At 44.5% G+C, this 15241-nt stretch overlaps 3 protein-coding genes across 3 annotated transcripts in view; 2 read left to right on the forward strand and 1 right to left on the reverse strand.

Annotated features, from left to right (window-relative positions):
- The window catches only part of LOC118321924 (WD repeat-containing protein 18-like), a 1482-nt gene extending 1236 nt beyond the window's left edge, over positions 1-246 (reverse strand). Inside the window, exon 1 of the mRNA XM_035653479.1 lies at positions 229-246. Within this exon, the coding sequence (XP_035509372.1) occupies positions 229-246 (18 nt within the window). The remainder of the gene's footprint in view (positions 1-228) is intronic.
- Positions 247-855: 609 nt separating this feature from the next.
- LOC118321925 (WD repeat-containing protein 18-like) lies at positions 856-14120 on the forward strand. The gene is made up of 3 exons (XM_035653480.1): positions 856-1028; positions 13569-13633; positions 13967-14120. The coding sequence occupies exons 1-3, from the start codon at positions 942-944 to the stop codon at positions 14118-14120; spliced, it is 306 nt and encodes a 101-aa protein (XP_035509373.1). The 5' UTR covers positions 856-941.
- A 71-nt stretch (positions 14121-14191) lies between these two features.
- Positions 14192-15241, forward strand: part of LOC118321929 (glutamate receptor ionotropic, NMDA 3A-like) — a 31071-nt gene continuing 30021 nt past the window's right edge. Inside the window, exon 1 of the mRNA XM_035653491.1 lies at positions 14192-14200. Coding sequence (XP_035509384.1) covers positions 14192-14200 — 9 coding nt within the window. The remainder of the gene's footprint in view (positions 14201-15241) is intronic.

Below are 15241 nucleotides of genomic sequence, written 5' to 3' on the forward strand. Positions count from 1 at the left end.
ATTGTACAGAATATAAACATTATTTTTTAGTGTTCTGTGTGAATTAACTGAAGCGACAGTGAAACCTGTATTTAGCAATCAGATGGTGCGACTGTGATCACCTCCGATCAGAATGATTAATATTTTTAAACAGCGAGCGTGTCCTCTCCTCCTCCTCAGATCCGTTTTTAATTTTGGTAATATCCCCTCTGATATAAATCACAAGAGGCGGAGTCTCAATAATGACACGTCAGCTCGCTGTGACATCGTAACGGATGGTCAGGAGGTTTTGAACACGCGCCGAGGCGTCTCTGCTGCTCACATTTTAAATGATCAGATTTTTAAGTGGAGTCTGGAACAGAAACAGTTTTTATTCTGCAGAGCCAGCAGCTCTATTACACTGGGGGTCAGAGGTCAGCTGGCAGCAGAGACGAATCACATCCTGTCACCATTACTACACTTCACTCTCTTTTTCTCTACCATAAAATGTATTTACATGGAAACTCAGATGAAGGATCACAGTGCTGCAGTGGAGTGTGCGATGCTGATTGGCCGGCGGCGGCTGAGTTGTCCTCTTTAATGGTGGATATCTGAAACATATGATGATGACGTCCTGTTTCCTCTCTGAGGATGAAGATTTATCTGATGAACTCCAAAACTGGACCGAAAAATGACAGAAGTTTGGTGTTTGATATGTTTCCTTTAGTACAACAAAAAAAACCTGGGTCAGGGTTACGGGTTAGGTGGTCTTAGGGTTGGGGGTGAGGTGCTAATGGTCTTCAGTCAGTCTCAGATGATGATATTATGAATAATTATAATGAATAATGGCCGTATTATAAATGATAATATTTGGCTTCAGCTGTGTTTAATCTCCGAACCTGCTGTGTCTGTCTTCTTCCTTCCAGGTGTGGGAGTTGTCTTCAGGTGAGCTGCTCCTCTCCGTCCTGTTTGATGTGGAGATCATGTCTGTGACCTTTGACCCCTGCGAGTACTTCCTGTTCTGTGGAGGCAGTGACGGAAACATTTTCCAGGTGTCTCTATGTAGCCAAGTGAGTCTCACTCTTCACTTTACACCTGTACTGGCCGTTTAACTACAGAGTGTGTTCTGTTGACTTGTGTCCACCATTAAAATAGACATTACTCTGATATACTATATTATGCATTATTGTACATTATTATACAATGTTGTACATTATTGTACATTATTATTCATTATTGTACATTGTACAATATTGTACAGCATTATATTTACATTCACCAACCTTCTATATCCTCCTTCCTATGTTGTAGGCCATACTACCTACATATCACCTGCCTGTAATGTTTAATAAGTGAACACTCTGCAGTCTGATTTGAACATTTGAAGAGAGGGATTGTTTTTACTTTATTTCAGCTGAATAATCCTCAGTGTCAGCGTTGCTCTCCAAACAGTAAAACACTGAAGGTGTATGTTCGTAATTCCCGGTTTCTTAATGAGCTCATTAATCAGAGACGATCCTGTGTGCTTTTTAAGTAAAAACTACAGGATGAGGATAAATCCTGGAGAGTTTCTGTTGATTTGTGTCTTTATTCATTCATCTCAATCGTCTCCATCTTTTCTTCTCACTGACTCAACGCTGTTCTTTCTTTTCTGAGCAGATTTACATTTTAAAGCTTCACCGAGTTAATCCTCCAAACAAACAGAGCTCGTCCTCCTCAAACCTCCCCCGTCCTCCCCCATCCTCCCCCCGAACTGATGATACTGTATTCACTCTGTGAGGATGTTTAAATATCTGTACTCTGAACTGAAACCACTGCAGCTCCTCAATAAACAAATTCACGTCACTTAAACACTTGAGTAAGAATGAGGACATCAAACCATCAAGTTCTTTTGAGACAAAGATAAGCACATCAGCCAGTGGGTGAGATTAATTCACTTTCATCTACAGTGGTAACTGATTATTATTTCATTATCAAAAAGGATGCACGGTAATTATCGGGGCAGATCATTTATCAGACAAAAATTTGATATTTATATTTATATGAATTATCGGGAAATTAAATTACAGCACTATTTCATTAAACTAGAAGACTTAAGGTCTTGAGACTAGATCTGTGAAAGTTGAATCAGTGCTGGTCATCTTATGCATATAATTGACAAGCGTGGGTATACAATGTCAGCAGCTGAATGCGGGTGTATATTCACTATATGTTGTCTGTGAGTGGGCGGGGCAGTTTCATTCCACCTGAGCAGAATTGCCTGCTGAGCCAGAAGGGAAACAAAAGATAGAGTGCGTCGTTTTACTGCAGTTAAATGTCTCTCCTCCGCTGACCCCAAACAGAGTTTAGTGTTTAGCACCTGAGATAGTGTCTGAAAGATCTCCTTCCAGTTCTTACCGGGGCACGACCAGTACAATAGAGAAGCTTCAGCACTTTTAGACTTATCACAGTACGAACTTACCTCATATGAGCCTTTGTACCATTTTAAACGGAATAAGGAAATGATTGTACAGTGAGTACAGAGAGCTTCATGTATTTTCTGATGGAGGCCTAAATCCTCCTCCCATGTTGATCTGAGCTTGTCCATTGGGGCACACCTTAGGTCCGACACCATGCCATAAAGGTCTGAGATAAGCCTTTTGTGAGTTTGATTTAAAGAGAGGAATGTGTTAAAGATGGTTGTGGATCTGTGGAAGTTAAAGCAGTGTTACTTCTTCATGAAGTCTCCTGTCTGTTTTTTTAGTACTTCATATTGCGTGTAAACTCAAAACATGAGTACATCCAAAAACTGCTGTTAACAGGCAGAAACCTAGGACACAACCCTTCGGCTCTAGGTGGGTGGGAAAGGAAGATGGAGAGACAGACAGACAGACAGACATGACGGCACAGCAACAACAGTAGCAACAACTACACTAATAGTAGTGACTGATGATGATAAACATTCATAAACTTATAATAATAAGTAGTGAGCGAATGAATATCAGTGGATTTTAGCAATGGCAATCCAGCAGGTACCATGGCAGGGAGGCTCCACCAGATCCATCGAGAACCTGCGGATATGAGGAAAGCACAAAGAACTGCTTGGGGAAGAAGTGAAGTTGAGTGACATGCATTAAAGGTGGACATTGAATGAAGTTGCAGGAAAGATAGAGAGAGGGCAAGAAGAGGAGCTCAGTTGGCACCATGGAGATCCCCCAATAGTCTAAGGCCTTATAGCGCATAACTAGAGAGATGTTCAGGAGCTCACCGATGGGTACTATGAGCTGTTTGAGATATAAGGGGCCTGACCATGGACAGAGCTTTGACTAGGTGGAGGAGGAGAGATTTTAAATTCTTATTCTAAACTTTAACAGGGTGAGCCAGTCCATGAGAAGCTAGAACAGGAGAGATATGAGTCTCTTTTCCTATTCCTGTCAGCTTACTCGTTGCTTCCCAGCGTTTTCATTTAATTGAGCATCTTTAATGGACTTATTAGGGCAACCTGATAATAAAGAGTTGCAGTAATCCAGCCTTGAAGTAACTAGTTAAAGTTCCTGATCTGACAATTGTTATTATTTTACAATTCTTGTTTCTCAAGCCTTTACTGAATGAACTGTTTGGATTACATCCATTAATGATTTTTTTGGTACCTTGCAGCGGCCGGGTGTTGGAGCTCAGCGAGAGACATTTAAAGTCTAGAAATTCTATAGTTTTTCATGTTAATTTTCTGCTCCATTCATTTTTATCAGGATAGCTGAGATAGAGCCAAGATATATTTATCAGATTTTAAACAGTACGGGGGCGGGGCTTACAGCCCAGGCAGCACTCAGTTCAGAGGAACACAAGCTGGATATCATGTGTCAAATATTCAGCTGGGAATAACAAACTGATTAATTGCTTCATCCAGCAGCACGTGATATCAGTTTTTTCAATCTAAGATATTATGTAGATATTTATATATATATTATATAGACAGTAGTTTATATATGTATATGATATATTTATATATATATTATATATATATATATATATTATATATATATATATTATATATATATATATATAGATATTCTAACGTATATGTGTGCCTGTGTTTGTGTGTGTGTCGGGTGAAGGTCATATTCCGGGTCCAGTTTAGATGGCGTTTTATGAATTTCAAAGTAAAATGATTGCACTCCGTCATAAAAGGAAGGAAAGAAGAAGTTATGTTAAGTTTGCCTGCGCGTACTACATCTCCCACACAGTGCACCTGGTCCAGGAAATGACGTGCCCCCTGCTTGCGTGCAGTTTGGTGTGGTGGATGCCCACATGGCGTCCTTTGGAGGTGACGCATGTGAGCAAGTGACTGCCGGCTCTCAGCTGTGGAACGAAGCACCGGTGTTCGAACCCTGCACAGCGGGGCTCCAGCCTGTTGTCCTACCGGAGGTAACAGCGTCGCCCGGACACTTCACCCGTCCTCGGGCGGCCCAGTACCTGGCATGTCGTTCATGCTGGGGCAAGAACTTCGATCAGACGTGTGGGTTGAGACTCCAGGAGGGAAGGTAGGCTGGACGCACCTACAAACAAACCTACAACACACACGCTGAAAAACACATTGTACACACCTGCTGGCGTGTCCCCGCACCGACCACGCCACCCATGGCAGGATAGGTGGTTGGGGAAAACTCTGAATGACTCCGGAAGCATAGGGGGACACAACATTCACCAGAATCCCTTTTTAAAAATCTGCCATTTTAAACTGGATAGCGGGTCTTGTCATCGTCAATATGTCCTTAATACAACCTGTGACACAGGATTATTATTGATTAGTCCGAATTTTCTGCTTTGTTAATAAAAAAAAAAAATATATATACTATATATATATATATATATATGAATGTCTGTTTGGATCGACCACACGGGCCAGCTTCACTCGCCCACCGGTCCTGCAGCAAATGATTGAGTCCTCAGCCCCCCTGTGGATCCGCTGTCCTCTTTGGTTCTTGTTCCTTCCGTTGGACCACGTTTGATAGGTACTGACCTGTCAGACCGAACCCCCCACAGACAAGAGTGCAGGCGGTCTTTTGGCACGATTGTTCTGACTCCCGGAGCGCGCGCATGCGACAAGAGATGTGTTTCTCTGGTCACTGAGTGACCGAGGTCAGACGTCTGCCCGGATTTTTCCTGTGTTTTCTAATAGCGGAGCCCCTTAGCATATAATGACCCCCGCCCGCCGCCGCGTCCCCGGGGGCCCGTCGGCCCCCCCCGCAACAGGGAGCCACTGATATACCCCCCCTCCCCCCCCCAACAGGAGCCCTTGAGTATACCCCCCCTTTCCCCCCCCCCCGCAACAGGAGCCTGAGATACCCCCCCGCCCAACGCAGGAGCCCTGATTATATCCCCCCCCCTCCGCCAACAGAGCCCTGATATACCCCCCCCCCCAACAGGAGTCCCTGATATTACCCCCCCCAACAGGAAGCCCTGGTAACCGATAACCAGAGTTACTGTGCTCCTGTGTTAGTTGGCTGAGTCAATGGATAACTGTAGTACTTGTACACGGTATTAGGAGGTACTTGTACACGGTATTAGTAGTACTTGTACACAAAGACTACTGCAGTATTATGATGTAACTTTCTGTCTGTAGGACCAGCTGCAGCAGTAAATCGTGTGTCCAGGCTGTGGGTCACCTGTCTGACGCCTCACACTGACGGTCTGTTCCTGGCTGCTGCCGTTGCTGAGGCTGTTTAGACCTTGTGGAGGTGAGTCTTCTTCTGTGGGGTTCAGAATTAATAATCAGAGGGAAGGTGACGTCAGGTAATCAATAATCAAACACCTTCACTGTGTTAAACAGCAGGGTACTCAAGCCTGGTTAGGGTGAGGACAGAGGGACAAGGACAGTTGGGATAACGCAGACAAGGGGTTGGTTCCTTGCAGTTGCAGCTTTAATTCTATCTGGCTCGATGTTTGCACTCAAACCAAACTGCTTCACCTCTCAGCCCTGATAGGGGCGCTTCTGTCCCCCACAGGGAGTGCTATGATAACACCGCTGCTGTGAGTTGGGTTCTCAGCTATATAACACCGCTCTGTGATTGTCCAGAGCTAGTATAACACCGCTCGTTGTGATTGGGTTTTCAGCTTATATAGACACCGGCCTCTGTGATTGGGTTTCAGCTATCTTATAGACACCGCTCTGTTGATTGGTTCAGCTATATAACACCGCCTCTGTGATTCGGTCCAGCTAGTAAACACCCTGCTCTGTGATTGGTTCAGCTGAATATAACAGCCGCTCTGTGGATTTGGTTCAGCCTATGATAACACCGCTCTGTGGCATTTGGGTCCAGCGTAGTCATAAACACCGCTGCGCGTGCTGCTGATTGGGTTCAAGCTATATAACAGCCGCTCTGTGGATTGGTTCAGCTACTATAACACCCGCTCTTTTGATTGGTTTACTATATAAACCGCTCTGGTGATGTGGGTTTAGCTATATGTACACCGCTCTGTGATTGGGTTCAGCTATATAACACTCTCTGTTTGATTGGGTCCAGCTAGTATAACCACCTGCTCTGTGATTGGTTCAGCTATATAACACCGCTCTGTGATTGGTTCAGCTATATAACACCGCTCTGGATTGCGTTCCCAGCTATATAACACTGTCTGTGATTTGGTTTCAGCATATAAGCACCGCTCTGGTGATTGTTGGGTTTTAGCTATATAACACCGCTCTGTGATTGGTTTAGTGTCCACAGGTAAGCTGCTGTCTGTCCCTCAGTCGCTCACCTAATGGCAGGAGTCACCTGTTCTGAAGGTTTACAGACGACGGCCAGCCATTTGTTTCGGGAGGGGAAAAGACAACTCCTGGGCTCGGGTGTGGACGTCTGTTCAGGTAAGACTCACCTGAACAGGTATCAGCTCTGAAGCACATTCCACACTGCTGTCCTTCTTGTTCAGAAATGATGCATTATTGTTCCTTGTCACTAACCATTTTCTGAAATTCAATTGAACATGGCTGAGCACGATAAGATACAAACCCTGCTTCTTCATTCTGCACCGACCTCACGAAAATCATCCAACTTCATTAATGAAGGAATAATTACGGTTACATAAACAGAGATTGATTCAGAGACAGAGATTATCAGGGACAAGAGATTGAACGTCATCAGGAGAATAATTTTTCAACAGTTTGCACCTCAGTTTTCGTAAACAAACAGCTGTTTCCTGTTTGTGTTTCAGGTGATCCGCTGGATTTAAAGCCACACCCCGAACCGCGCCACATCCTGTCCCTGTCACTCTCTCACCAATCACAGACCTGCACTGTGGCATGATGGGAGCTCAGGCCAGAGTCGCCACGGGCATCCTGTACGATCAGACCGCGTTGGTGAAGGGGTAAAACACATAACACACACACCAGCTTATTGATATTATGTATTATTATTATTATTAATAGTGATATGATTATTATTAGCGTTAGATTATTATTGTTAATTATGTGGAATGGTATTAGTATATGCAGTATGTGTACAGAATATAAAACATTATGTAGGTATGTATTATCTATGTATTATTATTTATTATTATTATTAGTTTCAGTTTTGCAGTATTGTGACAGAATATAAACGATGTTTTGGTTTAGTGTTGCTGGTTTGTGAATGTAACTGACAGCGACTAGTTGAAAACCTGTATTTAGCAATCAGATGGTGCGACTGGGTGATCACCTCGCCGGGATAGAATATTTAATATTTTTAGAACAGCGAGCGTGGTCCTCTCCTGCCTCGCTCAGGATCGTTTTAATTTTGGTAATACCCCGTTGCTGATTAATCACAAGGAGCGGAAGTCTCAATACGATGACACAGTCAGCTCGCTGTGGACGATCGAAGGATGTCAGGAGTTTTGAAGAAAACTGCTGTTAACAGGCAGAAACCTAGGACACAACCCTTCGGCTCTAGGTGGGTGGGAAAGGAAGATGGAGAGACAGACAGACAGACAGACATGACGGCACAGCAACAACAGTAGCAACAACTACACTAATAGTAGTGACTGATGATGATAAACATTCATAAACTTATAATAATAAGTAGTGAGCGAATGAATATCAGTGGATTTTAGCAATGGCAATCCAGCAGGTACCATGGCAGGGAGGCTCCACCAGATCCATCGAGAACCTGCGGATATGAGGAAAGCACAAAGAACTGCTTGGGGAAGAAGTGAAGTTGAGTGACATGCATTAAAGGTGGACATTGAATGAAGTTGCAGGAAAGATAGAGAGAGGGCAAGAAGAGGAGCTCAGTTGGCACCATGGAGATCCCCCAATAGTCTAAGGCCTTATAGCGCATAACTAGAGAGATGTTCAGGAGCTCACCGATGGGTACTATGAGCTGTTTGAGATATAAGGGGCCTGACCATGGACAGAGCTTTGACTAGGTGGAGGAGGAGAGATTTTAAATTCTTATTCTAAACTTTAACAGGGTGAGCCAGTCCATGAGAAGCTAGAACAGGAGAGATATGAGTCTCTTTTCCTATTCCTGTCAGCTTACTCGTTGCTTCCCAGCGTTTTCATTTAATTGAGCATCTTTAATGGACTTATTAGGGCAACCTGATAATAAAGAGTTGCAGTAATCCAGCCTTGAAGTAACTAGTTAAAGTTCCTGATCTGACAATTGTTATTATTTTACAATTCTTGTTTCTCAAGCCTTTACTGAATGAACTGTTTGGATTACATCCATTAATGATTTTTTTGGTACCTTGCAGCGGCCGGGTGTTGGAGCTCAGCGAGAGACATTTAAAGTCTAGAAATTCTATAGTTTTTCATGTTAATTTTCTGCTCCATTCATTTTTATCAGGATAGCTGAGATAGAGCCAAGATATATTTATCAGATTTTAAACAGTACGGGGGCGGGGCTTACAGCCCAGGCAGCACTCAGTTCAGAGGAACACAAGCTGGATATCATGTGTCAAATATTCAGCTGGGAATAACAAACTGATTAATTGCTTCATCCAGCAGCACGTGATATCAGTTTTTTCAATCTAAGATATTATGTAGATATTTATATATATATTATATAGACAGTAGTTTATATATGTATATGATATATTTATATATATATTATATATATATATATATATTATATATATATATATTATATATATATATATATAGATATTCTAACGTATATGTGTGCCTGTGTTTGTGTGTGTGTCGGGTGAAGGTCATATTCCGGGTCCAGTTTAGATGGCGTTTTATGAATTTCAAAGTAAAATGATTGCACTCCGTCATAAAAGGAAGGAAAGAAGAAGTTATGTTAAGTTTGCCTGCGCGTACTACATCTCCCACACAGTGCACCTGGTCCAGGAAATGACGTGCCCCCTGCTTGCGTGCAGTTTGGTGTGGTGGATGCCCACATGGCGTCCTTTGGAGGTGACGCATGTGAGCAAGTGACTGCCGGCTCTCAGCTGTGGAACGAAGCACCGGTGTTCGAACCCTGCACAGCGGGGCTCCAGCCTGTTGTCCTACCGGAGGTAACAGCGTCGCCCGGACACTTCACCCGTCCTCGGGCGGCCCAGTACCTGGCATGTCGTTCATGCTGGGGCAAGAACTTCGATCAGACGTGTGGGTTGAGACTCCAGGAGGGAAGGTAGGCTGGACGCACCTACAAACAAACCTACAACACACACGCTGAAAAACACATTGTACACACCTGCTGGCGTGTCCCCGCACCGACCACGCCACCCATGGCAGGATAGGTGGTTGGGGAAAACTCTGAATGACTCCGGAAGCATAGGGGGACACAACATTCACCAGAATCCCTTTTTAAAAATCTGCCATTTTAAACTGGATAGCGGGTCTTGTCATCGTCAATATGTCCTTAATACAACCTGTGACACAGGATTATTATTGATTAGTCCGAATTTTCTGCTTTGTTAATAAAAAAAAAAAATATATATACTATATATATATATATATATATGAATGTCTGTTTGGATCGACCACACGGGCCAGCTTCACTCGCCCACCGGTCCTGCAGCAAATGATTGAGTCCTCAGCCCCCCTGTGGATCCGCTGTCCTCTTTGGTTCTTGTTCCTTCCGTTGGACCACGTTTGATAGGTACTGACCTGTCAGACCGAACCCCCCACAGACAAGAGTGCAGGCGGTCTTTTGGCACGATTGTTCTGACTCCCGGAGCGCGCGCATGCGACAAGAGATGTGTTTCTCTGGTCACTGAGTGACCGAGGTCAGACGTCTGCCCGGATTTTTCCTGTGTTTTCTAATAGCGGAGCCCCTTAGCATATAATGACCCCCGCCCGCCGCCGCGTCCCCGGGGGCCCGTCGGCCCCCCCCGCAACAGGGAGCCACTGATATACCCCCCCTCCCCCCCCCAACAGGAGCCCTTGAGTATACCCCCCCTTTCCCCCCCCCCCGCAACAGGAGCCTGAGATACCCCCCCGCCCAACGCAGGAGCCCTGATTATATCCCCCCCCCTCCGCCAACAGAGCCCTGATATACCCCCCCCCCCAACAGGAGTCCCTGATATTACCCCCCCCAACAGGAAGCCCTGGTAACCGATAACCAGAGTTACTGTGCTCCTGTGTTAGTTGGCTGAGTCAATGGATAACTGTAGTACTTGTACACGGTATTAGGAGGTACTTGTACACGGTATTAGTAGTACTTGTACACAAAGACTACTGCAGTATTATGATGTAACTTTCTGTCTGTAGGACCAGCTGCAGCAGTAAATCGTGTGTCCAGGCTGTGGGTCACCTGTCTGACGCCTCACACTGACGGTCTGTTCCTGGCTGCTGCCGTTGCTGAGGCTGTTTAGACCTTGTGGAGGTGAGTCTTCTTCTGTGGGGTTCAGAATTAATAATCAGAGGGAAGGTGACGTCAGGTAATCAATAATCAAACACCTTCACTGTGTTAAACAGCAGGGTACTCAAGCCTGGTTAGGGTGAGGACAGAGGGACAAGGACAGTTGGGATAACGCAGACAAGGGGTTGGTTCCTTGCAGTTGCAGCTTTAATTCTATCTGGCTCGATGTTTGCACTCAAACCAAACTGCTTCACCTCTCAGCCCTGATAGGGGCGCTTCTGTCCCCCACAGGGAGTGCTATGATAACACCGCTGCTGTGAGTTGGGTTCTCAGCTATATAACACCGCTCTGTGATTGTCCAGAGCTAGTATAACACCGCTCGTTGTGATTGGGTTTTCAGCTTATATAGACACCGGCCTCTGTGATTGGGTTTCAGCTATCTTATAGACACCGCTCTGTTGATTGGTTCAGCTATATAACACCGCCTCTGTGATTCGGTCCAGCTAGTAAACACCCTGCTCTGTGATTGGTTCAGCTGAATATAACAGCCGCTCTGTGGATTTGGTTCAGCCTATGATAACACCGCTCTGTGGCATTTGGGTCCAGCGTAGTCATAAACACCGCTGCGCGTGCTGCTGATTGGGTTCAAGCTATATAACAGCCGCTCTGTGGATTGGTTCAGCTACTATAACACCCGCTCTTTTGATTGGTTTACTATATAAACCGCTCTGGTGATGTGGGTTTAGCTATATGTACACCGCTCTGTGATTGGGTTCAGCTATATAACACTCTCTGTTTGATTGGGTCCAGCTAGTATAACCACCTGCTCTGTGATTGGTTCAGCTATATAACACCGCTCTGTGATTGGTTCAGCTATATAACACCGCTCTGGATTGCGTTCCCAGCTATATAACACTGTCTGTGATTTGGTTTCAGCATATAAGCACCGCTCTGGTGATTGTTGGGTTTTAGCTATATAACACCGCTCTGTGATTGGTTTAGTGTCCACAGGTAAGCTGCTGTCTGTCCCTCAGTCGCTCACCTAATGGCAGGAGTCACCTGTTCTGAAGGTTTACAGACGACGGCCAGCCATTTGTTTCGGGAGGGGAAAAGACAACTCCTGGGCTCGGGTGTGGACGTCTGTTCAGGTAAGACTCACCTGAACAGGTATCAGCTCTGAAGCACATTCCACACTGCTGTCCTTCTTGTTCAGAAATGATGCATTATTGTTCCTTGTCACTAACCATTTTCTGAAATTCAATTGAACATGGCTGAGCACGATAAGATACAAACCCTGCTTCTTCATTCTGCACCGACCTCACGAAAATCATCCAACTTCATTAATGAAGGAATAATTACGGTTACATAAACAGAGATTGATTCAGAGACAGAGATTATCAGGGACAAGAGATTGAACGTCATCAGGAGAATAATTTTTCAACAGTTTGCACCTCAGTTTTCGTAAACAAACAGCTGTTTCCTGTTTGTGTTTCAGGTGATCCGCTGGATTTAAAGCCACACCCCGAACCGCGCCACATCCTGTCCCTGTCACTCTCTCACCAATCACAGACCTGCACTGTGGCATGATGGGAGCTCAGGCCAGAGTCGCCACGGGCATCCTGTACGATCAGACCGCGTTGGTGAAGGGGTAAAACACATAACACACACACCAGCTTATTGATATTATGTATTATTATTATTATTAATAGTGATATGATTATTATTAGCGTTAGATTATTATTGTTAATTATGTGGAATGGTATTAGTATATGCAGTATGTGTACAGAATATAAAACATTATGTAGGTATGTATTATCTATGTATTATTATTTATTATTATTATTAGTTTCAGTTTTGCAGTATTGTGACAGAATATAAACGATGTTTTGGTTTAGTGTTGCTGGTTTGTGAATGTAACTGACAGCGACTAGTTGAAAACCTGTATTTAGCAATCAGATGGTGCGACTGGGTGATCACCTCGCCGGGATAGAATATTTAATATTTTTAGAACAGCGAGCGTGGTCCTCTCCTGCCTCGCTCAGGATCGTTTTAATTTTGGTAATACCCCGTTGCTGATTAATCACAAGGAGCGGAAGTCTCAATACGATGACACAGTCAGCTCGCTGTGGACGATCGAAGGATGTCAGGAGTTTTGAAGCACGCGCCGAGGTTTCTGCTGCGTACATTTTAAATGATCAGGATTTTTAAGCAAGTGGAGTCCTTGGAACAGAAACGGAGTTTTGTATTCATGCAGAGCCATGCAGCTTCTGATTCATCCTGGGGTCCAGAGTCAAGGCTGGCAGCAGAGGACGAATCACATCCCTGTCACCAATTACTACATGTCATCTGCTTTTTCTCTACCATAAAATGTATTACATGGAAACTCAGATGAAGGATCACAGTGGCTGCAGGTGGAGTGTCGCGATGCTGATTGGCCGGCGGCTTGCTGAGTGTGTCCTCTTTAATGGAACTCCTTATAACATTTACAGAGACCCAACAGTACCACCATGAGCAAGCACTTGGCGACGGGGGCAAGGATTCAGTGTGTATTCTCCTGTATTATTAAGGAAATGTATTGATCAGGACTCCGTTAATATTAAATGGGGATCGGAATCAGAGGAACTTGATCAGGATTGAATCTGTGTCGAACGGTGGAATTTTACTGGTATCAACTACATTTCTGGTGTGAACCGAGCGTAGAAACCTATGGACAGTGCTGTAAGGACGGTATCAATACAGTTAGAACTGCTGATCCGCAGGTCTGGGATCAATCAATCCTTGTTCCTATTGGTCGTCTGTAATGAATGTAACCAGAGGAATGGATCACAGCTGCCGTTTGTGTCTCTGCAGAATCTCAGTCGGGACAAATCCTTCCAGTCCGACAGCGACGGGAACCAGGTCTTTAAAGGGCACAGGTGAGACAACAGCCTGTCTGTGTTTACTCAAAAAGACTTTGTTTAAAACAATTTGAACAGTTGGGTATGACTGAGAAAATCAATTCTATGTGATCAGAAGGTTCTTTATTGATCCAGAGCATACTGAATTAAGACCAGATTCAGACTTTATTGAAAAGAAACTAGTCTGCGTTGATTGTCGTCAACTTCGACCAATAGCATGTTGTCCTGACAGAGCTGACTTCTGATTGGAAAGAGGAAGCTATCATAGCTGTTAGCTGTGTGCCAGAGACCTCGAACCTGGTCTCAGGAGGAACCCCCTGTGATCTGAAGTCAGTCTATATGTCCCCTCAGGAACCTGGTCACGTGTCTGTCGGTGTCAATGGACGGGACTCTGCTACTTTCTGGTTCTCATGATGAGACCGTTCGACTGTGGGACGTCCAGAGCAAACAGAGCATCCGCTGTCTGACACACAAAGGTAAGACACCCCCCCCACCCCCACTGTGACAAGCCCCTCCCCACAATGTAATCCCCACCCACACATTAGTCCCTCAGTTATGCCCTGCCCCCTTACAATGATGTCATCGGTAACAAAAAACCCCACCAAGTCCGGGCACTGGTGACCTCATCTCAGCTCTGGCCAGACTTCCTGCTGCTTCACGATAAAAGCCCTCACATTCTTTTATAATAAAAGCACTCATGCTCCTTCACAATAAAAGCACAACACTTAGCTAATGGCTAATCGCCAGCTAATCATCCATGTAGCAAACACAGCTCTATTAATATTTTATTATCAATATAAATTCATTATATGCTGATTTTTATCGTCTAGTTTGACTACTGATCTGTTATTGATGTTATTGAGGATGTTTGTGTGTGCTGTATTGTCAGTAGAGATGTGTTGATCGTATTGATCGCGGTCAGACTGATGTTTCAGACAGTTTGTGGAGGTGAAGGTGAATTTAACCTCTGTGGTTGATATAATTCCTCGTTTTTGCTGCTGCTGCTGCTGCTGCTGCTGGTTTATTAATGAAGCGTCTGACCCGCCGGCCTCCGTCTCCACAGAGGAGCTTTTACTTTCCCGTCTCATTCATAATAAGTGATCGTGCTGCAGCTGACAGGAACATGAAGAAGAAACGCCCTGCCGTGATCATGACTGGCACTTTGTAATTAACCAAATCCTCTCTGTGCTGAAGGCCTCTTCACTTCAAACGGACTGTCAGGAGACGATAATCCCTCCTTTGGCTGGACAGACGGACTTGTGGTCGTCCCCCGCCTCCGTCACGTTTGCAAACTTTCTTCCTGCAGCCTCCGACGCCACTCACAAAGAACCAGATTGTTAAAAGAAAAAGCTTCATCCTCCATGACGGCAGTACGTTAAACTGATCCGTCTCAGCTGCTTTTCATCCGTCTGTGTGTCGGGAAAACACCAGAGGATTACTTTAAATCAACCTGATTATTACAGCGTCTCACAATTATGATGAAATATCACGCAATGTTATTATTACCATTTAAAGCAATAACAAGGTCCATTTAGTGGCTAGTAGTAGTTCATCATATCATGTTATCATCTTCAGGGGAACCTTTTGGATCTCATCTTCAAAATCATCCTCACACACACACACACA

Source organism: Morone saxatilis, unplaced genomic scaffold (assembly GCF_004916995.1).
Source record: "Morone saxatilis isolate NCDOM2014 unplaced genomic scaffold, NCSU_SB_2.0 Contig12, whole genome shotgun sequence".
Lineage (NCBI taxonomy): Eukaryota > Metazoa > Chordata > Actinopteri > Moronidae > Morone > Morone saxatilis.

Excerpts from the sequence above, each read along its gene's own strand:
- LOC118321925 (XM_035653480.1), top strand. The coding sequence starts at position 942 with ATGTCTGTGACCTTTGACCCCTGCGAGTACTTCCTGTTCTGTGGAGGC. Across the intron at positions 1,029-13,568 it reads AGGTGTCTCTATGTAGCCAA|AATCTCAGTCGGGACAAATC; the intron begins GTGAGTCTCACT and ends GTGTCTCTGCAG. Across the intron at positions 13,634-13,966 it reads CAGGTCTTTAAAGGGCACAG|GAACCTGGTCACGTGTCTGT; the intron begins GTGAGACAACAG and ends ATGTCCCCTCAG.